We start from the raw sequence: 26,836 nt of genomic DNA, 5'->3' as shown, positions 1-26,836 counted from the left end.
GTCATGGTAAGTGGGTTTCTACACATTCCCAGCACATAAATAAAGCTGGTAAACAAAAAACAAAAAAAAAAAAAAAAAAAAAAAAACAGGAAAAAACCCACAACAAAACCCCAAATCTCAAAAAACTTCCGATCAATTGTGACCATTTTCAAATGGGTCCTGATCTCTTTTCTCTCTTCCCTTGGTTAAGATGGGGAGTGGACAACTCTTGCTTCTGACATCACAGACTGCTGCTACTATGCCAGAGATCTCCCCCAGGGCTTCATCTACACCTTCAGGACAGCCTGCAGCAGCAAGGCAGGGATGGGCCCCTACAGCGACCCCTCTGCCAGAGTGAAAATCGCTGGGAAGGATCAGATGGGTAAGACCAAACACCAAGAAAACTTTGGGATTTTCCTGCATCAAACCCGCTGCATCCTTTTAGCTGAGGGCTCAGAAGCCAAGAGCAAGAGAATCATGGACAATTCCACTTGGCTCAGGGTTGTTTTGCTTCTAAAATTAAATTATTTTCTAATTATTTTCTTGTTCTGGACACAGGGGAATAGGTATAAGCATATTGAAAACCCCAATAAGATAACATCATGTATATATAAACAGTGTGTAACTATATAAAATTTAATAACAAAACAAAAAGCTGGGAGCTGTAGATTACCTGTTAAAGACACAGTTTTGATTTGTGACTATGAGGAAATGGGTCTTGTACAATAAATGTTTTACTGGAGGCATTTATCTACTTATATAGATTTGCACTGGTGAAAACTCTGGACTTGCTGATATTATAGACTAAATCCTAAATTCAGTAGTAAACTTGTCTGTTCTGGAGTTTTCCATTGGGAATTATTGTCTTCTGTAGTGAATTTTCCAGCTGTATTTTGTCTCTGAAGTACAGAAATCTTGATTTACTGATTTTGTCACCTGATTGACTACTTTGTACTGCACACATGTTTTTAAAATTAAGAGATCCATGGCCCACGGCAAAAATATCCTCATAGCAAAAGAAATGTCCTTTCTGTAAAGAAACAGAAGGATGTTCTAGCTGGAATTTCCTCCCAATGGAGAGGATTGCTCTGCAAAAATCAGTTCACAGAGATATTTTTAACTCACCCCATGTCCTCTGCTTTCCTTTTTCTCAGGACTTCTTATCAAATCTCAATGTGTTCAGCTTTTCCAACCAAATGCTTTAAAGGGATGCTTTAGTATTTCAGGGAGTGCTTGGACACAACCACATGCCAGAACCAGAGCAACAAATTCCAGCTTCTGCTCTGAAATGTCCAACCACTAGAAATTTTTAATTTCTTGTCACTTTTTACCGTATCCTGAGGATTTTTTGTGGGGGAAAATAAGAAACAGTGGCTAAAATACCATAGCACACAACATAGAATCCATCTCATTCTGTCTGGAGTGGCCATATCAGGGAATTTTGGGGTGGACAGAGCAGAATCTGTGGCATTCCAATAGCACTGGGTGCCACAGCTGGAATACAGAGTCACCTGGAGAAAGCTCTGCTTGTCATTATTCACAGATAGCAGGGGAGGCTCAGAGAGGCTCCAGTTTCCACCCAGAGCTGTTTTCCCATGCAAACCCTGTCCCTTTCTCCCTGCAGAGCTTCGTGCTGCCACGCAGGAGTTCCCATCAGCTGCCCCTGAAGAAGAGAGTGAAATGGTCACACCTCCTGAGCCCTTCCCAACCTACCAGACCTACGCCTTCCAAACTGAGATCAAAAGGTAGAGAACCCAGCTGAGTTCTCAATGACCCAGAGGGAAATCCCACAAGTGATGGAGCAACTCTCCTACAAAGAAAGGCTGAGAAAATCGGGGTTGTTCAGCCTGGAGAAGAGAAACTTCAGAGTGACCTAATTGCACCTTCCAGGACCTGAAGGGAGCCTACAAGAAAGATGGAGAGGGACTTTCCATAAGGGGATTTAGGGACAGGACAAGGGGATGAGGCAAAAGAGTGTAGGTTTGGATTAGATATTAGGAAAAAATTGGTCCTGTGATGCTGGGGAGGCCCTGGCACAGGCTGTCCAGAGAAGCTGTGGCTGCCCCATCCCTGGAAGTGTTTTACTACCCTTACTGTAAAAAATAACTTCTTCCTAATATCTGGTCTAAATCAACCCTCTTTTAGTTTAATACCACTCCCCCTTGTCCTGTCACAACAGATATGCTGGGCAGGGAGGCAGCCACTTGATTTATCATGAAATGAGCCCAGGGCTAACAAAGCTTCTTGTCCTTGCTGCACCAACCTTTGCAGGCACCACTTCAGCCAGGGTGCTGAGATTCAACTTTCTCTGCCTGGAAGAAAGACACTGATTTCTATTGCCAACAGGGATGGTTCTCTTGCTCTCTCCTCTCTCTCCAGAGGAGTTAAGTTCTCACTCCTACAATTTAAAGTGACTGTACAGTTTAAAGACACAGGAGGATGTGCAAACTGTGACAGTAGATGCAATAACTCCCCACCAGGCACAGATGAAAAACACAGCATGGGATCCTGGATTTAAAGAACAGAAGAGGAGTTTAACATGCCTTTGTGTTCCTTTGCACCAGGGGCCGATTCAGCATCGTCCGGCAGTGCCGGGAGAAGGGGAGCGGCAAGACTTTGGCCGCTAAAATCATCCCTTACTGGCAAGAGGACAAGCAGGCTGTGCTGCTGGAGTACCAGGTGCTGAGGAAGCTCCACCACACAAACATAGCCCAGCTGAAGGGCGCCTACGTCAGCCCCCGGCACTTGGTGCTGATCCAGGAGATGTGCGTGGGGCCAGAGCTGCTCCACTCCTTGGCGTTGCGGTAAGAACACGAGGGAAGGGTTTTCCAGTCAGGGCTGCTCTTAGGAGGAAGATACCTGTTGCTTTCTCCTGACAAACTGGATCTTCCCTCTCCACCTCTTCCAGTGTGCTGTCATTGCTGTCTGGGATTTGTAAGGTGCTTGTTCTGCATCTTTTGTTAGATTTAAAAAATTACTTGAGTTCCCTAGAGAGGGGCAACTCAGGGTCACCCAGTTGAGATGTTGAAAGCAGTTTACAGTGGTTGATATGAAACTCTATTGATGCCTTGAAAAGGCTGACTTAGAAGAGAGACTGGACAGAATTAAAGAATAAAGCAGGGATTTATTAGAAGGCCTCCATGGATCCACCTTGAGCAGCACCAGAGCCCAGCCAGGGCTGCACCCAAGATGACCCAAAATGGTCCCAAAATGCACGAGCGCTCCCGGGGCTCTCCCTGGGATCAGTTCTGCTCCATTGGCACCTTGGAGTTCATTGTCCCATTCCAGCTCCAGCCCAGGCAGTCCCATCCTGCTTGTTTTTCTCTCTCCAGCCCACGCTGTTTGTGCTCCTGGGCTGAGGTTTGGATCATTTGTCCTTGGTGCCCAGCTGGAGCAGGAATTGTTTTGTCTCCCTGCTCTGTGCAGAGAGCTCACCATGCCCTGGTATGAAGCCCAGATGCACACATTGAAGCAGCACAGAATCTGAAAATATAAAAGCTACAACCTGAGGCATCACTATCTTCCATAATGTGGTACATGAAGGTTTCCTTACACCAACACCTGTTAACCCCAGCACCATGACAAGGAAGTCATTGTGGGTCAGGAAGATTCATTGTTTCTCACAGTGGCACAAAATGGCTCTGCTGAAATCCTGTGATTTTAAAAAGAGGGAATTGTGGGCATCAAATCTGCTTTATCTCTTTCAGCTCTACAACATCCTGTTGTTGCATCTGTAAACCTGACTCACAGGATGGACCAGCCTCTCCACACAGAGCCGATTTGCTAAACTAGAGTTGTTTCTTCTTAGCCCTCAAGGGTCTGATGGGATCAGACACCCAGGGGAGGGTGACAGTGGGTGTAGAAAGGCATTTCTGGGCATGCAGACAGGACACCTGTGTTTTCTATCCCCTTTCTCTCACCAGGACGTCGTACTCGGAGGTGGAGGTCCGAGACTACCTGTGGCAGATCCTCAGTGCCACCGAGTACCTCCATGCACACAACATCCTGCACCTGGACCTCAGGTCTGAGAACATGATCATCACCGAGCCCAACCTGCTGAAACTCCTGGATTTTGGGAACGCACAGTTCTACACACCAGACAAATTTATTACCATGGACAAATGCTCGGACTATGTGGAAACCATGGGTGAGTAGAGCTCAGTCACAGCGACGTGGGGCTTATCTGCAATCTGTGATAAACAGAAAGACACAAACATTGGCCAAGGCAGCAGGTGGTCCCAGCAAGAAAAGCCTTCCAGGTGCTGCTCTCCAGGGACAGTGTGAGTTTGTGGGAGCAGTGGTGACAGTGGGTGTCCCATGCAGACCATGGGACAGAGCTCACAGCAACGCCACCCTGGCTGGCACCCATGTGTCCATTTATGCAGGGATAAAGCATTGCTGCCATCTGCCCAGAGGTTCTCATGGTTTCACTGCAGTCAGCATCCACGTGGAAGCTCCTTAACCAGCTCCCTGTCCTGGGAGCTGCCTCTTCCCTCTTGGGAAGGCAGCAAAGCATAAAAGTATTCACTGCCTTTGTGCTGCTCGCCGTGTGTTGGACAGGAGCTTGCCTCACACAGGTTTACTTTTCCAGCTCCAGAACTGCTGACAGAGCAAGGAGCCCTTCCCCAGACTGATATCTGGTCTATCGGAATCACAGCCTTCATCATGTGAGTCAGTTGATTGCTCCCTGTGCTGTTATTGGCTTTAAAATCACAGTTTCAGAGAGTTAACCTCAGCTGTGCCCCTCCTTTGGCAATGCCATGGAAAGCTGGAGGATGGAGGGGATGGGTAACCTGTGCCAGGGCTCAGTGCCCTCACAGGGAAGAATTTCTTCCCAATATCAAATCTAAAATTCTTCTCTTTTAATTTAAAACTGTTCATCCTTAGGGGAGGGCTTGGCACTACAAGCCCTTATCCAAAATCCCCCTCCAGCTCTCTTGGAGACCCTTTATGCACTGGAATGGGCTCTAAGGTGTCCCTGAAGCCTTCTCCAGGATGAACAATCCCAATTCTCTCAGTTTTTCCCCAAAGGAGAGGTGCCCCATCCCTCTCCTAACCTTGGTGGCCTCCTCTGGACTTGCTCCAACAGCTCCACATCCTCCTCATGCTGGGAGCCCCAGAGCTGGAGGCAGCTTCATGTTTTCAATCCTCTTCTCCTGGGGCAGGTTGAGTGCCAACTACCCCATCAGCTCGGATGCGCCCTGTGAGTTCCTGAGAACAGCCAGGAAGGGAAAGCTGAAGCTGACGCGGTGCTACGCGGGTCTCTCCGGGGGAGCAGTGTCCTTCCTCCAGAGCACTCTGTGTGCAAACCCTTGGTAAGAGGCTGGCACAGCTGGGCCACATCCTGGGTATATTGCCCCTTCTCTCCATTGGCAAGGAGCCTCCCCGTGCAGCACGGATCCCTGAGTGACCCCTCACCTTCGTCTGTCCTAGGGGACGGCCGTCAGCCTCCGAGTGCCTCCAGAGCCCGTGGCTCCAGGAGACAGGTCTGGACAACAGGCAGCAGGCACTGGTCACCTTCCCCACCACCAAACTGAGGAATTTCCTCATGGAACGGGAGAAGAAGAGGGGCCTGCTGTGCTCCAAGTACGGCCTCATGATTGCACAGTGACGTGGATGTGGCGACAGGCGGGAATCGCCTCCCTGTGCCCTCCTGCACCGAGTGTTTGGTACCAAACCCTCCTGCCAAGCTGCTCTCTGCCCAACCCCTCTGTGTTTTATCCGTGTGTCCTGCCTGCCACGGGCTGTTTCTGTGTATGTGTGACTCGTGGGGGAACTGGGACAGTGAAGGCAGCAAAGCCAACCGTGACCTTGTAACGTGCAGATGTTGTACCACTAAAAGACTTTGCCACTTTGAAGCTGAGTTGCTCTTCCCTGGGGAGCAGGGACACATCTACCTGGAGATGTGGCAGCAGTGTTCCTGGCAAAGGCTGAGTGTTTTAATTCTTTAAAAATCCTGAAATGTCACGTTCCTCTTTGACCTTCCTCTTTGACCCTGCTTACCTCTGCAAAGGATGGTGTTGGCTGTGTCATTGCTTTGTACTCATAACTTCAGTGCTCCTTTGAGTTTCTCTGCAGTGATTGATGTGTCCCTCAATTTTCCATATGAGCAGCAGTAAGAGGAGGCTTTCTCAGAGCTGTGTCTGGCTGTGTTTAGAGGAAGGAGAACAGGAAAACAGTTCCTAATGCATTACAGTTCAATTGTAAAAGTGAGGCTGTTGCTCTTTCCCAACAAGTTTAATCCATATTGTTCCAAACCTGAAAGATCATGACTCCTTCTCTTGCTGAGCATGCAGAGCAGGAATTGTGACTGAGAGCAGAGGAGCTTTCCCTGTGCTGTGGAGAGCAGGCACCAACTCAGTAGATTGTCAAATTTGGAATGCTGAAGTGATATTGTCTTCACTACAGGAGAGAAACCCAAGGGCTTGGGGCCAGACTCTGTTCTCTGGGAGGAGAGGAGAGTTACATGAGACAGGCAGTGCAATGACTGGATCCCATCCAATTTAACTTCTTTCACAAATCCAGTCAAGTTTTTGTTGGCACAGGCTGGTTCTTTGCTCTTGGTGGTGCACTTTGGGATGGAAAGGTCAGTGCCAGGGAAAAACCTATCTAAACATAAAAAACATAATTGTAGATTAACTCATTTGGAGCTTTCATGCTCTTCCATATATGAATTATTTTCTTTTTTGCTTCTCACAATTGCATGCATTTGAGCATGTCTGAGCTCTTTTATAGACTCAACACTGTTTGGTTAAATAAACCATTCAGACGAGCAAATAAAGCCAGATTTTTCTGTTGAATCATTGTTATTATTTTTACATCCCTTCCCCAATCCCAAACCCACATTTGTGCACCACACATCCCTCACCCCTCATCTCTGACCTGAGTTCTTTATGATAACCTGTGTGTAACTCTCTACTAGCTAGGAACCACTTCCATGCAAGATATCCACATGAAAAATCCTTTTCCTAGAGTTTTGGAGGGAGGACATCACCGTCCAAATGGCTCTGTGCTACCCAGCTACCCCAAAGCATTCCTGGGCATGGTTTGGATCTTGCATTGACCAGAATGTGAGAAGGGCTTCAGAGGAGTGAACCCGTGTATGACAAAAAAATAAGTGAGAGCTGTAGCTGGAGCATGGAAGGAGTGAAAAGATGCTGGAATTGCTAATGGAAATATCGGCTGTCGCAGTCAAGCCTTACAGGTAGTTTTTGTTTTCCTTGGTCCTGCCACAACTGCTTGATAGTTTCTGCCTGAATTTCCACCACCACCATCAGGTCAAGGCTAATGACCAGTCTGGCAGGCTGGGATAATTTGGCTTTAACATGCAGTTACAACATCACCCTGACTTTTGAAGGACAAAGCAGAATCTAGATCTGATGTTTGGACACATGTGAAAATGTTTGAGTTTCGTCCCTCGACCACAAATAATCTCCAAAGTTCAAGGTTAGTGTCAGCATTAAAATCAAACCACTGTTCTCCATACAGGAAAGGATTTGGATTAATTTCTGTAAGGGAGTGGTGGGAGTCCTAATTGTTGAAGGGTAATAAAGCAAAGCAGAGCTTTGTAGAATAAAGTTTTATCCTGCACTGATCCAGCAGATAAAAGATATGTTTGAGGGCTATAAGATCACAGTGGCTGTAGCCCATAAGGGATTGAGGTTGCTCTCCTTGGAAGCCTCACCAGATACAAGAAGAGAACCATAAATAATACAAGATTTCCCCAAGGAAATTTTTAGATATCTAGAGAGGATATTTGCTGCTGTCTGACCTTTCAGGGGTTCACCACAAGCTGATGCCATCCTGCCAATGATACTTCATGTGGAAAATAAATTATCAGGTGCAGACAAGTCTATGGACCGGTCACCTATTTGCACCCAACCAAACCTTTTCATCCCCTTACATCTCAATTTTCCTGCCCAAATGACCTAAATCCCCCTTTGATTCCTCTCCCAAACACTCTGTCCTGTGCAGTGCCAAAATGTTCTTCCCCTACACACCATAGGATCCTTGTCTCCCCTGCCTTGACACAATCCCCCTTATCTCAGGTGGTGATAAAGAGATGTTTCTGATGACACATCTCCATGGGCGCCATGCTGGGACCATGGGGATGATGCTCTGCTGGGGCAGCCCAGGGAGGAACCTGGGCAAAACCCTTCTTCCTTGGAAGCTCTGAATTTGGGTTCCCACCTGCCAATCTGACCCCGTGCTCCTCTTGGCTTCCAATGGGCTGATGGTCTTTGGGATGGGGCTGGGAGTAGCCTGCCAGGACACGTTTTGTCTCTGTGCAGATTAACCTCTATCCCATAACCAACACAACACACAGCAGCAGCACAGGAGGAGGAGGTAACAACAACAGCCATGATAAGCATTAAGCAAACAAGATCATATCAGTGGTGGCATTGCACGGATCTGATAACGACAGGATCAGACAATTTGTCCCATAGGTGACACCAGAACAAACAACACCACCAGGACTCGCCAGGTTAAAAGCGTGGCCGGTATCTGAACTGAATATCACGGACAGGCTGCATCGTCCCGAATCCCCAGCGGCTGCTGTCTATGGCTGGGGTCTCCTCCTCCTCATTGACCAGCTCCAGGTCAAAGTGACTCAGCATCAAGAACACAAACAGTTTCATTTCAGCAGTAGCAAAAAACCGCCCTGGACAAGTGGAAACTCCTGCTCCCCAAGGCATGCTGACAAATTTCAGCTTCTTCCCGTTTCGATAGAAATCTTTCCTGGTGCCGTCTGGGTTTACAAAACGGTCGTACTTAAATTTGTGAGGCTCCTCATGGATTTCTGGGTTCATCTGCACGGAGATGTGTGGGAACAGAGCCACCCTGTCCCCCCTGCGGAGCGTGAACTCTGTGCCACTGCTTGTCCTCAGGGAGGTGTCCTCGAGGACAGCTCTGACCAGCATTGGGGCTGCCACCAGCCTCAGGGTCTCCTCCAGAGCACTGTCCAGCAGAGGAGTCTGGTTCAGCATGTCCCTAGTGACAGTAACTGGGGGGCTCCCTGCCTTTACTTCCTGCCCACTCTCCCTCAAGACCTTATCCACCTCATCTCTCACAGCCTTCAGAGCCTCTGGATGCTTCAGCAGGTAGAAGAGGAGCCAGAAGGCAGAAGGGCCTGTGTTGCCTTGGGATGCCCAGAGGAGCATGAACATGAAACGATCCCGCATGTACTTGGGGATGCCATTTCCTGCCAGAAGTTGCTCTTGATCACTTATCCAGCCACTGACGTTGTCCTTCTGACAGACCTTCTTCACAGACAGCACGTTCCAAAAGTGTCTCTTCAGCCGCTCAGCCTCTCTTTTGTCCTTGGGAGGCAACAGAGCAAAGGCCAGGTGAGGGAAGAGGCGGTCGTACTTCCGAAACTCCTGGAAGAGCTGGTTGGAGTGGAGGCGATCCTGCTCTTCAGCTTTCTCCTTGTTCCCTGTCCCCTGGGGTGGCTCGCTGCCATACAGAGCCAGGTACCCAGCTCTGAAGATGATGTTGTAGCAGTAGTGGAAGAGGTTTTCCTCCTGCCACACTCTCTTCTCTGCTGAGCTCAGGTTGAAAAGCAGCAGCTTCCGAAAGCTCTCCATGGTGGCTTGTGTGAGGAGAGTGAGGCCATCTCCCATCAGGTGCTTTGTGCTTGCTGCATGAACTATGTTACGAGTGGCTTCGGTGGGCTTGTAGCCAAAAACCTGCACGACCAGCTGAGTTGCACTAGTCCTAAAGTCCAGCTTAGATCGCGACTCCTTCACGATGGTGCCAAAGCAGAAGGGATCCATCACAAAGGTGAAATAATAGCCACCGATCAGCACAGTGAAAACATCCCCGTGTTTGCTCTGCATCCTTTTGAGAAACTCTGAGCTGTCCTTTCTGAATTCCAGCAGATAGCCCAGCCAGGGAATGGTACCTTTGTCCAGGGGTGGCTCACTGGGTCTCTGTCTCCGAAACACACCCAGGACATAGAGCCCACCGAGCAGTGATGACGCCAAGGTACAGAGGAGAACCACCCAGAGCACCATGAGACCTCTGATCCGTCCAGGAGCTGGAACTAGAGGCAGCTTGGGGTGGGAATGTGCTTTTTATCCCCAGCCAGCAGCTGATAGGCAGATGCAGAGCTGACAGCCTCTGTCCCCATTGGCTGTGAGTGTTTGCCTCTGGCAGAGCTCTCCGGAGTGAACTAGTCCCTGGATGAACACAGATTTTTAAGGTGGAAGGTATGTTGGAATCCTGTTGGAGTATCCATGCTGTATTCGGGATGAGTTTTGGCATGAGGCAAGTTCCCTTCTCTAGGCTGCAAGGAGCTCAGATTTTGTAAGGAAAATGTTCAGAGAATCCCACTCTGTGATTTTTGCCTTTAAGACCAGGCTATGGACACCCACTGAAAAAATGAAATCAAGAGGGGATGTTGGAAATGCTACTGGAAATGAGCACAGGATCGATGGAAGGGGGTCACAGCTGAGCTGATTTGGTCTCAAAAGCCAAGAGAAGGAAAAGTCTCTCTGACATTTTGGTGATCTCCACAGCACATGGTGTCCCAGGAGTGCTTTGCCAATGAACAAAGCACTACTGCTCTGTCTGAATGCAAAGCAAAGCAGCTGAGCTGCCCCATGAGTTGGGAGAGCTTAAGCCACTGCATTTGCTTGGCACCAGAGGAGTCCAGAGTTTCCAGATGCTCCACCCAGCCCCTGGCTGAGGAGCAGTGCCCATAGGGACCACAGCACTTCTGCTTTACCCACTTTCCCTTCTGCTTCTCAAACTCCCCTGTTACCTCCCTCCAGATGGGGTTTGGGGACAATGCCAGGGACCCCATATCCCAGCTGGCACTGCTCCTCTGGGTGCTGCCATCCTGATCTACCCAGACTGCCACCACAGCCTGTCCCAGCCACTGGTGCTTGGACCTCTTCTCGTGCAGGATGGAGAGTGACATTAACTCCCCTCTCTTCCTCACCTTTGGTCTTCCCTAGAGCATCCCATCATGAGTTTTCCACAGTCACAAGAGCCTTCCTCTGCCTGGGATCACAATCTTCATCTTTTTAGCTTCCCAGCTGCTGTCTCTTTCCATGTTCCCTCTAGTGACCTGACCCAGGGAGTGATGGTCACGTTATAGCATCAGCTAAATATTTATCCGGGCTTTGTTTTTTTTAAGGAAAGCTCCCAACCTTACCATTTTGGAAAAACACTGTAGCAATGTTGGGAAGAAAAATAACAGCAGCGATCAACTCAAAGCCCTTCTCAGTCCTGTAATCTTATGTACTAATAAAATAAATGTGATGAGGCTTTCTTTTAAATTCATGATTTTATTTGTACAACTCTAGGCAACTTCCAGACTTAATAGATTTACAGGACGGAAAGGGAGTATTTAATGTTCAGGAGCATTTGGGGTGAATAATGCCTTTAAATAAAAGTCAGCAAACTCAGAACCTTGAACTTCAAAGCTGCATTGGGTAATAAGGATTGACCATCAGCTCTCTGTGCTCTTCTGTTCAGGCCATGTTCTCACTCTTGTTGTATTTCAAAGCCAATATTTATGTTATAGCTCATACCCATGGATCTTTTTTATCTTGTCAAACTGAATCGTGGAAGGCAAATACCTCCACCACTGTTCTGCTGAGCCCCCTTTTTATCTCTTTCTCACTGTTACTGGTCTGGACTGTGTTCTGCTCAAACTGTCTCAAATCTGCTGATGATCAAACTGATCTCTAACCAAGGCTCTGCCCCTTGGAGAGTCACAGTTCCCTGCTCCGCAGGTCTGAGAGTGCCACAGCTCATCATGACAGAGAACAGCTCAGCTTAAAGATGTCCAGTCCTTCCTGTTGTATCTCCTGGTAGAAAATGAGATTATCCCAGTTAAATCATCTGGCAGATGGTAAGAGCCAGATCCCTTGGCAGTCTTTCTGGCCTGATGGATGAGCATGAAATTCCATCCATGGAAAGCCTGCGCCAGGGAGGAGGATAATTTCTCCTCAAGTCTTAGTTTGCATTTTTTAAGGCACAGCATTGAGAAATATGATTCTGTGTTTGCTTCTGCCTCCAGATGAGAACTGGGTTTCTTCCACTAGTGTAAATACAGGACAATTCTTTCATAATTCCACTTGCAACAGAGAGATCCCACATGTACTTTTCCAATCTCAGTATGGATTGGAAACCTCATCTCAAGATTGTTGCTAGGATGAACTATCTGGTTAAACAGTGCTGTGGGCTCACACCAACTCCATCACAGGCAGGACAGAGGGCTCACACATAATGTAAATATTTATGATGCATTTGTGATGCTCAACATTTCTATCTCAGCTGCATGTCTGCTGCAAGACAGGCTTGTCTGGGAGTCCTGAATGGAAAAGAAGGCTCCTCTCCTGAAAATGGCCTGAGGGATCTTCCACAAATATGCCCTAAACCGTTTCTTCACAAAAGCATAGAGCAAGGGGTTGAGACAGCAGTGGACAAAGGACAAGCTCTCGGTGATCTGCAGGGCATAGTCCAGTTTCCTACTGCTTTCACAGCTCCTGATCACACCGACATCTTGCAGGGAGTGGAGGATGAGCACAACGTTGTAAGGACACCACAGCACAAAGAAGACTCCCACCAGAGTAAGGACTAAGCAGAGAGCTCTCCTGAAGCCAGGTATCTGTGAGGTGTTGAGCACACACGCGATGCGGGAGTAGCAGAACGTCATGAAGAGGAAGGGGAAAAGGAATCCCAGGATGTTTTGAGTCACCCGAAAGACAACTTTCCAAAATAAATGTTCCTGGCCATAATCCTGGGTGCACATTATGGTTTTGTTGCGAGTTTGCCTTGTGCTGGTGAAGAGGCCATCAGGAATGGAGAGAGCTATGGAAAGTATCCACATCACCAACAAGATGAGGATGGAATTCCTCCACACCTTGGAGCTGTGAGGAGACCAAGCATGAACTATCTGCAGATACATGTCCAGGCTCATGCAGCTCACAAAGAAGATGCTACTGTAGAAGTTCAGAGTGTACATGGCACTTAAGAATGGGCACAAGATGTCCCAGGTGACCCACTGAGAAATGTGCAGAGCCCAGAAAGGAAGGGTCAGTAGCAGGAAGAAGTCTGAAACCACCAGGTTCATCAGATACAGCTCAGTCATCTTCTTTTTCTTCTTGATGTGCATGAGGAGGACAGTAAACAGTAGGGCATTCCCAGCCATTCCAACCAGGAAGATCGCGGTGTAAAATGATGGCAAGAACACCCTGCTGAAGGACAGGACCTCCTCCTTGGTGCAGAGGCCATAGAGCCCATAATCCTCCTCATCCAGGTACTCGTACGGGTACTCACTCAAATTGGCAGCATCCAGCCACGTGTCTGTGGTTGTTGCTGTCACTCCCGACGTTGTGTTTGACCAGTGGCTGCCTAAGAGCAAGGGAAAGAGATCAAGGTGTTGTTCCAATTCACACAGGAAGCAAAGAGCACATCACAGAGGGAATGTGAATCACATCTTTGAAACACAGAGATGTTTAGTTCATAGAATCACAGAATGGTTTGGGTTGGAAGAGACTTTCAAGATCATCTTGCTCCAACCTTTGCCATGGACGGGACACCTTCCACTGTCCCAGGCTGCTCCAAGCCCTGTTCAACCTGGCCTTGAACACTTCCAGGGATCCTGGGGCAGCCACAGCTTCTCTGGGCATGCTGTTCCAGGGCCTCACAGCAAAGAAATTCCTCCCCTTTTTGGTCCAAACCTACCCTTTTTCAACTGAAAGACCCATTACCCCTTGTCCTGTCACTCCATGCTCCTGTAAAAAGGCCCTTTTTGTCTTTCTTGTAGGCTCCATTCAGACACTGGAATTTCACTGGTTTAAATTTCTGCCACTGTCTGGTGAGTATTTTTTGTCCTGAACAACTTGGCCTTTGCCTGAGCATGGGGATAGCTGTCTACATGTACATATTAAAAAAAAAAGAAAAAGAAAAAAAAAAAAAACCAAACAAACAAACTAAAAAAACCCTAAAATTAATTCTGCTTTCCTTACTCAAACACATAAAACTCAAAAATGAATGCACATGGTTTCCTCTGACAGACATCACTACTTCCTCCTGGCACCACCACAAGCTTTTAGTGAAGTTTCTGCTCTAAATTATAGGAAATCCACCAGCACAGCTCCCTGTGAGCTGCTTTTATTCACTTTGGTCACTACTGAAAAAGCAGCATCTCAATTCTTGGTAAAGAAGAACCTGCCACCAGCCTTTATGTCAGTGAGGCTGTTCCCCAAGGTGAAATGCTGAACATCTCCCTGCTCCTGGGAGGACACTGAGGCCTCTCCATGCCAGCTCTAGGCCAACAAGACATGGATTCTGGAAAAAGGCATTGGTGAGTGGAAAATACAGAATTCACAGGATTCCAGAATGGTTTGGGTTGGAAAGAACCTTGAAGAACATCTTGTTCCAACCCTCCTGCCCTGGGCAGGGACACCTTCTATTATCCCAGGCTGCTCAAAGACTCATCCAAGGTGAGGGCATTTAGGCACCAGAATCCAGTCCTGAATTATGGTGAGAAAGAGAGATTCAGCTGGAAGAACACTGCTGGAATCAATTCTGCTGAGACAATGCATGACACAACCTCTGCACTGGTCACTCCCTGGAACTGTGGACGTCATTGTTTAGATGGCTGCAGCCCAGATTTCAGGAAATGGTGAGTGATTGGGAGCCTCCTACTTTTGGCATCTGATTTTCAGGAAAAAAGCTGTCACTGAGGAGCTCATTTCACATAGTAGGAGATGGGATTTGCCTGGTGCTGTTGGCACTTTGAAGGTTAATGAGGAGTTTAATCATCAAGGTTAATCTGGCAGCAAAACAAAACAGTTTTGCAAAAAATCATGTGAACACCCCTCTACCCCTAAAGCGCACATTTTTTCAGCCATGGCCAAAGATACTCATCTTTTCCCTGGGACTCATTTTCCAGGAATCCCAAACAGCCTTTGCTGTGTAGCTCCAGTCTCTCCTCAAGGATCTGTTTTTCCCTCCAGGATTTGCAGCCACTCAGAAATGAGAACATGAAGCTGTTGATCCCTGGCTATGCTGTGCATCCCATCCAGGACATATCCCATGGTGGATCTGCAGGTTTTAGGCTCCCTCCCCACAAACACCCAGGGAAAGGGGTGCCCCTCCACCCCACAGGCTCAGAGTGGGTGTGCAGCTGTAAAGGGTGAAGCTCTGCTCATACCCGCTGTGGTCCCATGACTGAAATTGCTTAAATACGCATTCCAGGCAGTTCCAGGCAGCTGAAAAGAAAAGAAAAACTGGGTTTGAGCTGGATTGAAATGTTTTCATGCAGTCTCACAGTTCTTTGGCAAGTGCTGCAGAGCACTTTGGACAGAGCAGTGGGGGAGCAGGGATCTGCCACGGGAAAGTGCCACAAAAAGACTTGTCTGGGAATGAGCTTTTTAACATTTATTTTTTTGTATCATATTTTGGAGGAAATTCACCCTCAGCTGTGACTGCAGACCCTCGAGAGGAAACCAAAGCTGCGCACCTTGCTGATAACAGCAACACCCGAGACTCATAAACACCTTCCCCCTCACACCCCCCTCTGCCCACACCAGGATATTCCCAAAATTTGCATTTGGGCTCTCTTCCAGCCCACTGAGATGCCTTTTCTCGCTCTCCCAGATCCTTCTCCCTCCACATTAGCCCAGCACTAGCGTCCGCATCCCCATCCTGTACCCCAGAGTGGAAGGGAGGGCTGAGCTCAGGAATTAATCCTGGCCCCAAGCTGTCAACCATTCAAAAACAAAAGAGAGCCTTGCCAGGTTTCTTGTGTTGCCTTGTCTACAAGCAAGAAGCAGAAAAGGCACTTACAGAAGCTTCTTCTCTTTCCATTCTCCCAGAGGCTTGAACCAGGCTTTTAAGAACTTCTTCCATTTGTGTAAGAGGACAGTCAGGAAATGTGAGCTCAGCACAACCTCCCCGGTTCTCTTTTGTTTTTTCCTGCTTTTCATCACTCCCTGTCCGTCCTGGAGGATTGATCTCCACTCTGGGTTTAAGCGTAACCTCTAGAACAGCTCCCACTAGGCTGAGTCCCTGCTACAAAATCCACGTGTTTTCCAGGAAATCTGATGCTGCAGGGTTCTCATCCCCTGCCAGAGCACAAATGGTCTCTATCAAAGGTGTTTCTGATGAAGCAGTTTATTGCAGGAGTTTTGGGCATCAGCAAGGGTTAGTGGTCACACTCCTGCTCATTTCCTCATCTCACCAACAAACAGGGCTATGGAACACCCTGGCTGTGCCAAGGCTTCCCCTGTGCCAATCCCAGTGCATTTTACACACACCAAACCACCCTGGTAAAAACAGGAGAGCAGAGCAGCAGCGATGGCCACAGACCCACATCCACAGAGATTCACAGAGGATTCACAGAGAGAAATTTGTTCTTATTACCCATTTCCATGTTTGCCACCATCAGCTGCTGCTGCACTTTAAATATACCATGTAATAAATAAATATATATTATTATTATTACTATGTGTGTGCAACACACACATTAGCAGAGAGCAAGAAGCCACTTGTAGAGCTGAGACGCTGGACACACACACAAGGAAGCTGCAGGTGACAGAGGTTTCATTAGGCCAGCAATTAAAATGAAATAAGTTTTTGTTTTTAATTGAGTTTCTGCCCTGAAGCAGAGAATTAAACGTGCCTCTGAGAGTCACTGGAGAAAGTGGCCTTCGCTGTAATTTATTACAAGATTTTAACTCAATTTCAGGGCTGGTAATTGCATTGATTTTTTGTTTCATTTCAGACTGCAGGGCCCTGATGGCTTTGGCAATTAAAATAACAAGATTAGGGGTAATGGGCAGCACATTTAGACAGATGCAGCGCTTGTCTGCTGCCCAAAATGCCAAATGTCGGTGGCAGAGTGACCCTGCAGCTGCAGCAGCTCTGCCTCCCCCCAGCTTGGAGATGAGGAGGTACAAACACCACACAGGAGCACTGGGCTTAGGGACAAAATTATTTATCTCAGCTGGTTTTCTATGACAAGCTGTTCTCAGACTTAGGAAAAGATTTTTTGGGGATCTTTGGGATCCCTCTGGATTCTTCTTCCTCTTCCAGCGTACGGTTTAAGTCAGGAGCAATTTCAGGCTGTCTTTGGGCATCAAAATCCTTGCACAGAGTGGGGGTAAAACCAGGTCTGCCTGAAAGATGAAATATGGGAAAACATAGTCAATGACATAATTCAGCACCAAGAAAATCAGACTGAAGCAAAGCCAGAGAAGCTGTGGCTGCCACATTCCTGGAAGTGTTCCAAGTTAGATGGGGCTTGGAACAACCTGATCTGGTGGAAAGTGCCCCGGCCCATGGCAGGGGTTGGAACAGGATGAACTTTAAGGTCCCTTCTAACCCAAACCATTCGATGATTTTGACATCAGGTGGAAGATCTTCAGCAAAGGACTAAGTAAGAGCCTAAATTTCACAGAATCTCCAAAGGGTTTGGGCTGGAAGGGACTTTAAAGACCATCTCATCTAATAGGGAAGATGTGTGTTGATGTCTTTACAAACAATTCCATGGGTGAGGGGACGGTTGTGAAGGGCTTTGAAATGGGGCTTAATGTTTCTACCAAGTTCAAGCAGCAGGTTTGTTACAGAACCTGGACAGTTTGACTCCTGAAACAGCCAAATGGGGCCGCACAAGCCTGAGTTTCTGAACTTTGGGGTAAATAACATGTTCAAGGGGGGATACGTGGCAGGGGGTTCGGGACGGCTGCACCTCCCTGGTACCTCGGCCAGTGGGGGAAGGAAGAGGGAAACAAGTGGCGGAGTTTGGGATAAAAGGAGGCTGCACCCTCTGAAACCTCGAGAGAGAAAACCCATGGGGATGTGCCCCAGCGGCCTCGCTGCCTTCACCCGAATAAAGCTGCAGGACTCCTCTGTCTCCTTTATGGACACCGGCTTTTCCCAGAGGGATTTGCTGTACAGTCTCATCCCCTGCCATGGGCAGTCACCTTCCATGGGCAGGGACATCTTCCATGGCAGGGACACCTCCGTGGGCAGGGACACCTTCCATGGAGGGACAACTTCCATGGCAGAGTCACCTTCCATGGCAGGGACACCTCCGTGAGCAGGGACACCTTCCATGGAGGGACACCTTCCATGGCAGGGACACCTTCCATGGCAGAGTCACCTTCCATGGGCAGCGACACCTTCCATGGAGGGACACCTTCCATGGCAGGGACACCTCCGTGGGCAGCGACACCTTCTATGGCAGGGACACCTCCGTGGGCAGGGACACCTTCCATGGCAGGGACACCTCCATGGGCAGGGACACCCCCATGGGCAGGGACACCTTCCACTGTCCCAGGTTGCTCCAAGCCCCATCCAGCCTGGCCTTGGGCACTTCCAGGGATCCAGGGGCAGCCACAGCTGTTCTGGGCACCCTGTGCCAGGGCCTCACCAACTCCCAGGGAACAATTCCTTATCCCAATATCTAATCTCTTCCATCTAATCTAATCTCTTCCTTTTTCCGCTGTTTTGGAGCGGCCCCGGCACCGGCTGAGGCGGGGCCGGCCCTGAGGGGGGGGGCAGACCCCGCAGCGCCCCCTGCCGGCCGCGCCACCCCCGCCGCAATGCGGAGCGCCGCGCGTGACGTCACCGCACAAGGAAGCGGCGCTCACCACCGCGCTCCGGATTGGCCGCCGGCGAGCGCGCGGGCGCGGGGCACGCTGGGAGTTGTGGTCCCGGCGGAGGGGCGGGGCGGAGGCCGCCAATAAGAGGCGGGGCGGGGCCGGGCGCGGCAGACGCCGGCCGGTGCGGGACGCGCGCGGTGAGAGCCGGCTCGGGGGGGGAGACGCTACCGGGGACACGGCCCCGGGGCCGCACGAGCAAAGGTTTCCATGTGGGGGGATGTGATTGGGGCAGGAGCGGAGCTGGGGGACATGCGGCACAAGGCCGGAGCGCGGTGAAGGTGCCTGCGGGTCTCCATGAGGAGTGCGGCGGCCTGGGGCTGGAGTGGGGAAGGGTCCGCCCGTGGAGCTGGGCAGACGGAGGGGGTACCCAGGGCCTCCCCCTTGCCGGGAGGATGCTGGGACCTGTCGCCTTCCCACCCGTGGTCGTGCCTCAGTGTCCCCCGCGGTGCCCTGAGCGCCCTGTTGGGTGTCGGCAAGGTCAGGGCAGCCGGGCCGTGTGTTTCACCCCGTTTCTTCTGCCCTGTGCCCATCTTGGTCTGAGCTGAAGGTCACAGGAACTTTCTCGCGGTGGATGAATTGTTTCACTTTTAATATAATTTTCATGTGTAAGTCTTACCTCTGGCTGTCGCCTCCTCTGCTAAGTGGTGGAAAGCTCTTGTTTCCTTCTATGAATGAGTCAGGCTAAAATGATAGCTTACATTTAGCCAATAAGAATGGTTGTAGCAGGCGTAGAGAGACCAAATCCTTTGGCCTTGCAGAGGAAATGGTTTGAGAACCAGTCAGACTGCTCACACGGGTGTGCACTGAATGCTGTGTAACCACGGAGCATGGCCACCGTTGAAATGTGTCTTCAGCCTAAGGTTACTGGCAGCTGCTTAATGAAATTCCTCTTGGTTTATTCTGAGAGCTTGGAGCCTTTCTATGTGCCCCTGAGCTGTGTTTTGCTGTTGGTGGCAAAGCTGAGCGATAGCAGTAGAGATTTTTCTAGCAGGGCCCTCTGTGGTGTCACTGGCAGAAATTATCATTGACTGAATGGAGTACTGAGGAGGGAACAGGTCTTGGTGTAATCCATGCAATTCCCAACACAAAAGGCTGGGAAGTTCTGGAGGATGATCTAACTTTGGTGATGATGGTTCTGTGAGTGGAGCCCTTCTCAAGCTGTTGCTGCTTTTTATTTTCCTTGGGGGAAGGTGAGAAATCACCTGTGGATGGCTTCTCCTCCTAATGCGACCTCACAGGAGTTTGCATCCATTGAGGACTTGCTCAGCAGCTCCTTGGCGGTGGCTGTTCCCCTTCCCTGTGTTCTCCATTGGGAATTTGGAGTTCTGTTGATGTGGGATAGTGACTGAGGAGCTGCCAGGCAGGGCTGACCTTGTGCAGCAGCTCGTGCTTCCCAGCCCAGCTGCTGTGGCTGCTGCTCTTGGCAGGGAATGAGGGGAGAGAAGTGAACTTCGCTGAGGTCAGAACGGCCATAAAGGACCAGCCTGCGAAAGCCAAGCACTGTGGTGAGGCATGGAATTCCTAAAAGGAAGGGCAGGCAGTGTCCAAAGCTTTCTGTGGCTGCCTGTGAGCATGGGGGGGATCACTGGGATCTCTAATGGTGTGAAAACGGATGGCAAAAATTTGTTGCTCTCCTACTTTTTTTGGTTTTGTTTTGTTCTTACCTCTCCTAGTAAGCACAGTCCTGCTTCCCAAGCTTCACTTGAATTTAGCCATCTGTTCATGGTGCCTGTTCTTATATCTCACTACCTGGCTATTTGTGACAAGGGATTTTCTTTTCCTAAAGATTCTCTTTATCTGGGGTTTCCAAAACCTGAAGGGACGTTCTTTGTCTTCACAGCCACAATGTCACCCAGCCAGGAATCTGTTCTCCCTGACTATGAGACAGAGACCAGCCAGACCTCAAAGCTGCTCAAAAAATTTAAGGAGACGCCGTTTGTGCCCATTGGTGAGTTCAAAAATGGAGAAATGTGTTTGCACAATCAATGTGGGAAACACCATCACTGTTCACCTTTTTTCTGTAAACAGGAAATTACTTAAAAATTACCTCCCCATAATAGTTGTCCTAAAAGACAGAGGGAAATTAATGAGGTCTGTTACCTTAAATAAAAAACTCAGAACCTACAAGTGTAAGAAAAAAACCCAAATCAACAAACTCTGAAAGGATTTTTAAGTGAGGCTAGGAAAAATGGGAAAGTGATGCTGCGAAGTGGTTAGGGAGTGTGTTGTGCAGCTGTTCTGGAGCATAGTTCCTGGGAATTATGTGACACTACTAAGTGACTTAAAAGTTATCAAAATACAAACTAGAAGGATTTAAATTACAGCCTGTCTGGTAAATGTTTCAGCCCTCTGCTGCTATTGCTTAGTTTAAAATGCATTTTTGTAGTAATTTTTATGTTACCCCAGCTTGAGGAAGTTGTTAAAGTTCTCAGCCTCTCTGTTGAGACTCCAAATAAGCTTCTGAGGAGATCAGAGATCAGCTTTTGTGTGACACAAGACACGTTTTGATTTCCAGCCACCTTAACTGGAGAGCAGCGGGGTCACTCGGGGTGAACTGTTCCTAGCATTTGCCAGCAGATTTCCGTCACTGCTTCCGTGGTCACTGCACTTTGTCTCCACCTTGCTGGGCTGAACCATGAACTCCAGGAGCTCCAGTTCCCTGAAGCAGATTGGCAGAACTCACTTTTGACCTGTGTCAGAGCTGGGCCCTAAGACTCTTAATTGCTATTTAATGAGAGTGAATTAAGTGCTTACAGCTTTCTGGTGGCACTGGTAGTGCTCTGACTCAGGGAAGACAAACTGCCCATGCTCTGCTGAGTAAAATATACACAGCACTTAAAACTTGGCATGCACCTGTGAACTGTGCAAATAATCCTAAAAATTGAATTAAATAGATGGAATTGGAAGTCTGTGCAATTCTGTTGTGTGTTCCGTGGAAGCTTCCGTGTTGGAGCTGGCAAAGTTGGGGCTATTTGCTCTTCTGAAGGAATATCAGTGATTTCTGGTCCTGGGAAAGAGACCTGGTGGAGCCACCCTCCTCACAGCTTGGGGACAATAGCATGTGACTTGTCCTGTCCTGGTGGCACCTGGCCAAATGTGACAACACCCAAAACAGCAACTGAGGCAGGCCAGTGGGTACTTCAGGGAGCATCCACACACTGAGAGTCTGAGCATCAGCTGGCTGGGGGTCCTGGCTGTGAGTGTCTATGCAGGAAAGGAGGTATGAGGAGCCCTGGTTCTGTCTGAAAAATATCCAGGGAATTCTGACACCTCAAGCTGCTCCTTTGGCATTTTAATGCTGGTGGAAATCTCTTGCTCTTCCCTACACTGAAACCAGGGCTAGGATTTACCACTACACAAAACCAGAGTGATTAGATCAAAACAGGCTTATTTTAGGATGAGAAAGAATGGCCTCAAGTTGTGCCAGGGGAGGTGTAGAGCAGAATGGATATTAGGAAAAATTTCTTCAAGGAAGGGGCTGCCCAGGGCAGTGGTGGAATCACCATGCATGTAGGGATTGAAAACCTGTATAGATGTGACACTTGGGGACAGGGTTTAGCAGTGGCCTTGGCAGTTGTGGGGGAATGGTTGGACTCAATGATCTAAAGGGTCTTTTCCAACCTGAACAGCTCAGTGGTTCACAGGCTGTTTTGTTTAGGTGGGTCCCCGGTGCTCTGGATCTCCACTCAGAGGGATGCTCTCCTTGCCTTGCAGGGATGGGTGGCTTCACCGCCGTGGTTGCCTACGGGCTGTACAAGCTGAAGCACAGAGGTAACATGAAGTTGTCCCTTCACCTGATCCACATGCGCGTGGCAGCCCAGGGCTTCGCCGTGGGAGCCCTGACGTGTGGTACGTATGGAACGGGAGCTGTCCCTGGCAGTGGCAAACCATGGAGAGCCTCCTGTGCCTCTCCAGTGGATAACAGAGCTGGCATGGCTGCCTGGAAGCATCCAGAACATTTATTCCAGGATGTTTGGATTCCTTACTGGTGCTCAGTCAGCCTTTCTGGAGTGATCTGATTCTATGTACTTAAGTATATCATTTCAGAGCAGCAGTTTTGATTATGTCTAGATGTGGAACGTGAGGTTCTGCATCTCTGCCTCTTTCAGGCCAAAAAAAAGAAAACATTCATCTGACATTAATACTTTCCCTTGTAAATATGTTGCTGTTTCTGAATTTAATGCATTGGAAGATCTACAGCTTGTGTAGATTAATGCTTTGTTTTCTTGAGCCTGGTCTTATAGGCTCTCAGAGATAAGCATTATACCCTTGATAGCTCAGCTACCTCAGGTGGCATAAAAGAAGCAGGATGGCTCTTGTGACAGTGTTGGAAACAAAAGTTTTAATAAAAGGCAAAAATAAAAAAAGCTCTTTACAGAGAAAAGCCGAGTCAGGACAAGAGGTTCTTGCTCCTGCTAAACCACTTCACAAAAGCGATTTACTACTTTTGTTCTATTCTTTTCTAGGGAATTGCTTAGGCAGGACTTTTTGGCTCTTGTCCAATTTAAGTTTGAGGTGAAGTCCCCAAGGTCCTATGAGGTGTCTTTTAACGAAATTGAGGAGAGAAACTTCTGGGCTTTTTTCCTTTTTAAGGAGACAAAGGGAAATTTGTTTACTCCAGTCCTACAGTAGACCATGGTATTATATATTTTTAAAATATATATTTATAGGTATATGTATTTTTTCAGGACTGGACTTGTGTGTCTGAATGTACAGGGACATTCTGCCCCTGATCTGTACATCCCAGGTCTCATTTATGTGTAAATGTACATCCCATGAAACCCTGTTTGTCTACACTGCATTCCCAGCAGCAACAACAGAAAAGCTTGACTTTGGCCACAGAAGGAACTAGAATTAGCTCAGGATCTCAATTTTCATAAATAGTATATTTTCATACCTGTTTTCTCTCTGTACAAAGAATTTTGTAGTGTTTATTTTAAAAAATGCAGCTGAGGAGGTAGGGAAATTCTGTCTTGCTGAGAACTGTTCAGATTTTGAAACCCATTATTTCTAATTTAACACAGTTCTTTAATTGTGCTTTTTATTTCTGTCTTGCAGGGGTGCTGTATTCCATGTTCCAGGAGTATGTGTTGAAGCCCAAAGAATAGTGGGAAGCTGTCTGAAATCCATGTCCTGGTGGTGGCCTGTGTACTGCAGCTCCAAACCTCCTATTGAGGGGCTCTTGAGGAAAACAAATAATTAATGGCATTAGTGAATTGTTCTATTTTGTGTATGGTACACTGTGCTGAACCTGGCAGCCTCAGAATGTGACCTGGGGGAGCAGGTATTGGGGTCTGGGTCTCTCTGACTGACACCACCACATCCCAGTTTTTAGGGGATACCGTGGAGTGCAATCCCTCAATCTTCCCCTTCAACTCAGTCCTAAATTTGGTGACTTCTTTTGCTGTTTTTGCCCAAAAACACGATGTCTGAACTGGCTTCTGTTAGGGAATGTCAGGAACACCTTGCTGTCATTTTCTATCCTCTGCCTCTAAATTTGTAATTTAGAAGCTTCCAGTAGCACTAAATGACTTCTAAAATATTGAGAGCTATATAAACATCTATATTTTTTATTTAAAGCATGTGATAAGTATGTTGCAGCTATTTAAATGTTATATTTATTCATTGTTAACAAAGACACAGGCTCCCTATTTTTGCTATATCAGAACCTTGGATTATGGTATTTTGTAACTTTATTTAGGGTGTTCTTCTGAGTAACATCTAAATGTAACATTTAAAATACAGATTGTGAAAACTACAATTTGGTGGTTTAATGCTTTTAAACTGTACGATCTAGCTGATTTCTGCAGTACTGTTTCCTGCAGAAAATTTTAAAACATTTAAATCTGAAAAGCGCCCCCCATCACCTTTGAGGTATTAAAATATTTGTCTGTGAGTTTACACTCAGTCTCCTTGTATTTCCAACAGCAGTCACAAAAATAAAAGCCAATTTCTAAAAAAACAAGTATTTTCCTGTCAGCTGACATTCCATGGTGACAGTCTCAGATGTCACACATACAAGGTACAAAGTGCACCTACCTCTCTGTGACCTGTTGTACAGAGCAGGGGGAGATTAAACACGAATAAAAGTGAGCAGTGGAGGTAATAATTGTTCACCTATGGATTTGTTGGCGGGGATGGGGAAAGGAAATTCCCAGCTGGTGCTCTCCTGGAATCCCGGCTGGTATCACCCTTGCCTGCTCCCACACAGATGGGGAGTGTGAAAAACACCAATCACTTTTTTTTAGAATTTTTAAAAGTTTAATAATAATAAAATGGTTATAAAAATAGTAATACAATTAGAGTAAGAAAAATTTAGAGTTAGGACAATTACAAGACAATAAAAAGCAAAGAATTAGATGTCCTGATGTTTTTGGACACCAAGCTGCCAAAAATGTTTCGTGAACAAAGGAATAAGCCTTAAAAGCAATAGCCTGTTGCATATTTATATATACTTCATGGTTATGCATACATTCTATTTAAAAAAAGAAACTCTGACTGGTATATGTTAACTTTTTCTTCGAGTCTGAGCAAGGCCTGAAGAAATTAGCTTCTTCTGATAAAAAACCCATAAATTCCTCTCCTTTGGAAGATTTAGGTGTTCCTCAAAGCGAGTATCTCATTCCTAAAAAAAACTCCCCCCACATACATAGTCTCTATTTTAACATTATGTTGGAACCTAAAAGTGTATTTAATGCACTACTTAAGAGAATTAATACAGCACAACTCTCTAACATTACACATATAACATTCAAGGTAATATTTGTGAAAAGCCAACCATAAAATAAGCATTTTTCACATAAACCATCCAGGCAGAAGGCAGCAGGTGACACAGGAACTCGCATAGGTGGCTTTAGGTGGGAACCTAAAACTGTATTTAACACACTACTTAAGAGAATGAATACAGCACAACTTTCTAACATTACACATATATTCATTGTAATATTTGCAAAATTAGCTTCCTCTGATAAGAAACCCATAAATTCCTTTTCTCTGGAAGATTCAGGTGTTCCTCAAAGCGAGTATCTCACTTCTAAAAAAACCTCCCCCCACATACATAGTCTCTATTTTAACATTATGTTGGAACCTAAAACGGTATTTAACACACTACTTAAAGAGAATTAATACAGCACAACTCTCTAACATTACACATATAATATTCATTGTAATATTTGCGAAATTAGCTTCTTCTGATAAGAAAACCATAAATTCCTTTTGTCTGGAAGATTCGGGTGTTCCTCAAAGCAAGTATCTCATTCCTAAAAAATAAAACTCCCCCCACATGCATAGTCTCTATTTTAACATTATGTTGGAACCTAAAAGTGTATTTAATACACTACTTAAGAGAATTAATACAGCATAGCTTTATAATATTACAGATACAACATTCATTGTAACATTTGTGAAAAGCCAATCATAAAATACGCATTTTTCGCATAAACTATCCAGGCAGGGAGCAGCAGGTGACACAGGTGGCTTTCGGTGGGAACCTAAAACTATATTTAATACCCTATTTAAGAGAATGAATACAGCAGAACTTTCTAACATTGCACATATGATATTCATTGTAATATTTGAGAAAAGCCAATCATAAAATATGTATTTTTCACATAACCTAAAACTGCATGTAACACACTACTTAAGAGAATGAATGAAGCACAACTTTCTAATATTACACATATAATATTCATTGTAACATTTATGAAAAGCCAATCATAAAATATGCATTTTTCACATAAACCATCCAGGCAGGAGGCAGCAGGTGACACAGGAACTCACACAGGTGGCTTTAGGTGGGAACCTAAAATTGTATTTAACACCCTATGTAAGAGAATGAATGCAGCACAACTTTCTAACATTACACATATAATATTCACGGTAATATTTTGTAAAAAAGCCAATCATAAAACATGCATTTTTCACATCAACCATGTGCCTGGCTCCAGGCAGGAAGTGACACAGGAACTTGCACAGGTGGCTTTAGGTGGGAACCTAAAACTGTATTTAACACCCTATTTAAGAGAATGAATACAGCACAACTTTCTAACATTACACATATAATATTCATTGTAAGATTTGCGAAAAGCCAACCATAAAATACGCATTTTTCACATAAACCATCCAGGCAGGAGGCAGCAGGTGACACAGGAACTCACACAGGTGGCTTTAAGTGGGAACCTAAAATTGTATTTAATACCCTATTTAAGAGAATGAATACAGCAGAACTT

At 46.9% G+C, this 26,836-nt stretch overlaps 4 protein-coding genes across 19 annotated transcripts in view; 2 read left to right on the top strand and 2 right to left on the bottom strand.

Moving 5' to 3' along the window:
- OBSCN (obscurin, cytoskeletal calmodulin and titin-interacting RhoGEF) overlaps positions 1 to 6,764 on the top strand; it is a 178,449-nt gene extending 171,685 nt beyond the window's left edge. For all 15 annotated transcript variants that reach the window (XM_021537977.2, XM_031503758.2, XM_021537979.2 and 12 more), the window contains 7 exons: positions 191 to 361; positions 1,604 to 1,724; positions 2,544 to 2,783; positions 3,903 to 4,126; positions 4,571 to 4,646; positions 5,145 to 5,294; positions 5,413 to 6,764. In XM_021537977.2, the coding sequence (XP_021393652.2) occupies positions 191 to 361; positions 1,604 to 1,724; positions 2,544 to 2,783; positions 3,903 to 4,126; positions 4,571 to 4,646; positions 5,145 to 5,294; positions 5,413 to 5,590 (1,160 nt within the window). In that variant the 3' untranslated portion in view covers positions 5,591 to 6,764. The remainder of the gene's footprint in view (positions 1 to 190; positions 362 to 1,603; positions 1,725 to 2,543; positions 2,784 to 3,902; positions 4,127 to 4,570; positions 4,647 to 5,144; positions 5,295 to 5,412) is intronic.
- Positions 6,765 to 8,319: 1,555 nt separating this feature from the next.
- CYP8B1 (cytochrome P450 family 8 subfamily B member 1) lies at positions 8,320 to 10,033 on the bottom strand. Its single transcript, XM_021537992.3, has one exon. It carries the CDS (start codon positions 9,993 to 9,995, stop codon positions 8,466 to 8,468), a length of 1,530 nt encoding a protein of 509 aa, XP_021393667.2. The 5' UTR covers positions 9,996 to 10,033; the 3' UTR covers positions 8,320 to 8,465.
- A 2,137-nt stretch (positions 10,034 to 12,170) lies between these two features.
- On the bottom strand, positions 12,171 to 15,852 carry ACKR2 (atypical chemokine receptor 2). Its single transcript, XM_031503761.2, has 3 exons — positions 15,790 to 15,852; positions 15,155 to 15,212; positions 12,171 to 13,347 (listed from the first exon to the last, which is right to left on the bottom strand). Exons 1-3 carry the CDS (start codon positions 15,850 to 15,852, stop codon positions 12,230 to 12,232), a joined length of 1,239 nt encoding a protein of 412 aa, XP_031359621.1. The 3' UTR covers positions 12,171 to 12,229.
- Positions 15,853 to 18,688: 2,836 nt separating this feature from the next.
- On the top strand, positions 18,689 to 24,576 carry HIGD1A (HIG1 hypoxia inducible domain family member 1A). 2 transcript variants are annotated; one of them, XM_021537975.3, is made up of 4 exons: positions 18,689 to 18,745; positions 20,449 to 20,556; positions 22,323 to 22,457; positions 23,667 to 24,576. In XM_021537975.3, exons 2-4 carry the CDS (start codon positions 20,454 to 20,456, stop codon positions 23,714 to 23,716), a joined length of 288 nt encoding a protein of 95 aa, XP_021393650.1. In that variant the 5' UTR covers positions 18,689 to 18,745; positions 20,449 to 20,453; the 3' UTR covers positions 23,717 to 24,576. The 2 variants fall into 2 exon arrangements, with proteins under 2 accessions (XP_021393650.1, XP_021393651.1); XM_021537976.3 differs by having other exon boundaries at positions 18,696 to 18,809.
- Positions 24,577 to 26,836: the final 2,260 nt, after the last annotated feature.

The sequence above is a fragment of the Lonchura striata genome, chromosome 1 (genome assembly GCF_046129695.1).
Source record: "Lonchura striata isolate bLonStr1 chromosome 1, bLonStr1.mat, whole genome shotgun sequence".
In the NCBI taxonomy this organism is placed as follows: Eukaryota; Metazoa; Chordata; class Aves; order Passeriformes; family Estrildidae; genus Lonchura; species Lonchura striata.
Note: the sequence above shows the minus strand (reverse complement) of the source record. Positions and strands in the feature narration are given on the sequence as shown.

What these genes read in the sequence shown, in the direction of transcription:
- HIGD1A (XM_021537975.3), top strand. Translation starts at nt 20,454, where the DNA reads ATGTCACCCAGCCAGGAATCTGTTCTCCCTGACTATGAGACAGAGACC. An exon ending in GACGCCGTTTGTGCCCATTG is followed by an intron (nt 20,557 to 22,322) that starts GTGAGTTCAAAA and finishes CTTGCCTTGCAG; the next exon opens with GGATGGGTGGCTTCACCGCC. An exon ending in CGTGGGAGCCCTGACGTGTG is followed by an intron (nt 22,458 to 23,666) that starts GTACGTATGGAA and finishes TCTGTCTTGCAG; the next exon opens with GGGTGCTGTATTCCATGTTC.
- ACKR2 (XM_031503761.2), bottom strand. Translation starts at nt 15,852, where the DNA reads ATGGAAGAAGTTCTTAAAAGCCTGGTTCAAGCCTCTGGGAGAATGGAA. An exon ending in TGGAAAGAGAAGAAGCTTCT is followed by an intron (nt 15,213 to 15,789) that starts GTAAGTGCCTTT and finishes TTTTCTTTTCAG; the next exon opens with CTGCCTGGAACTGCCTGGAA. An exon ending in CAGTCATGGGACCACAGCGG is followed by an intron (nt 13,348 to 15,154) that starts GTATGAGCAGAG and finishes CCTTGCTCTTAG; the next exon opens with GCAGCCACTGGTCAAACACA.
- CYP8B1 (XM_021537992.3), bottom strand. Translation starts at nt 9,995, where the DNA reads ATGGTGCTCTGGGTGGTTCTCCTCTGTACCTTGGCGTCATCACTGCTC.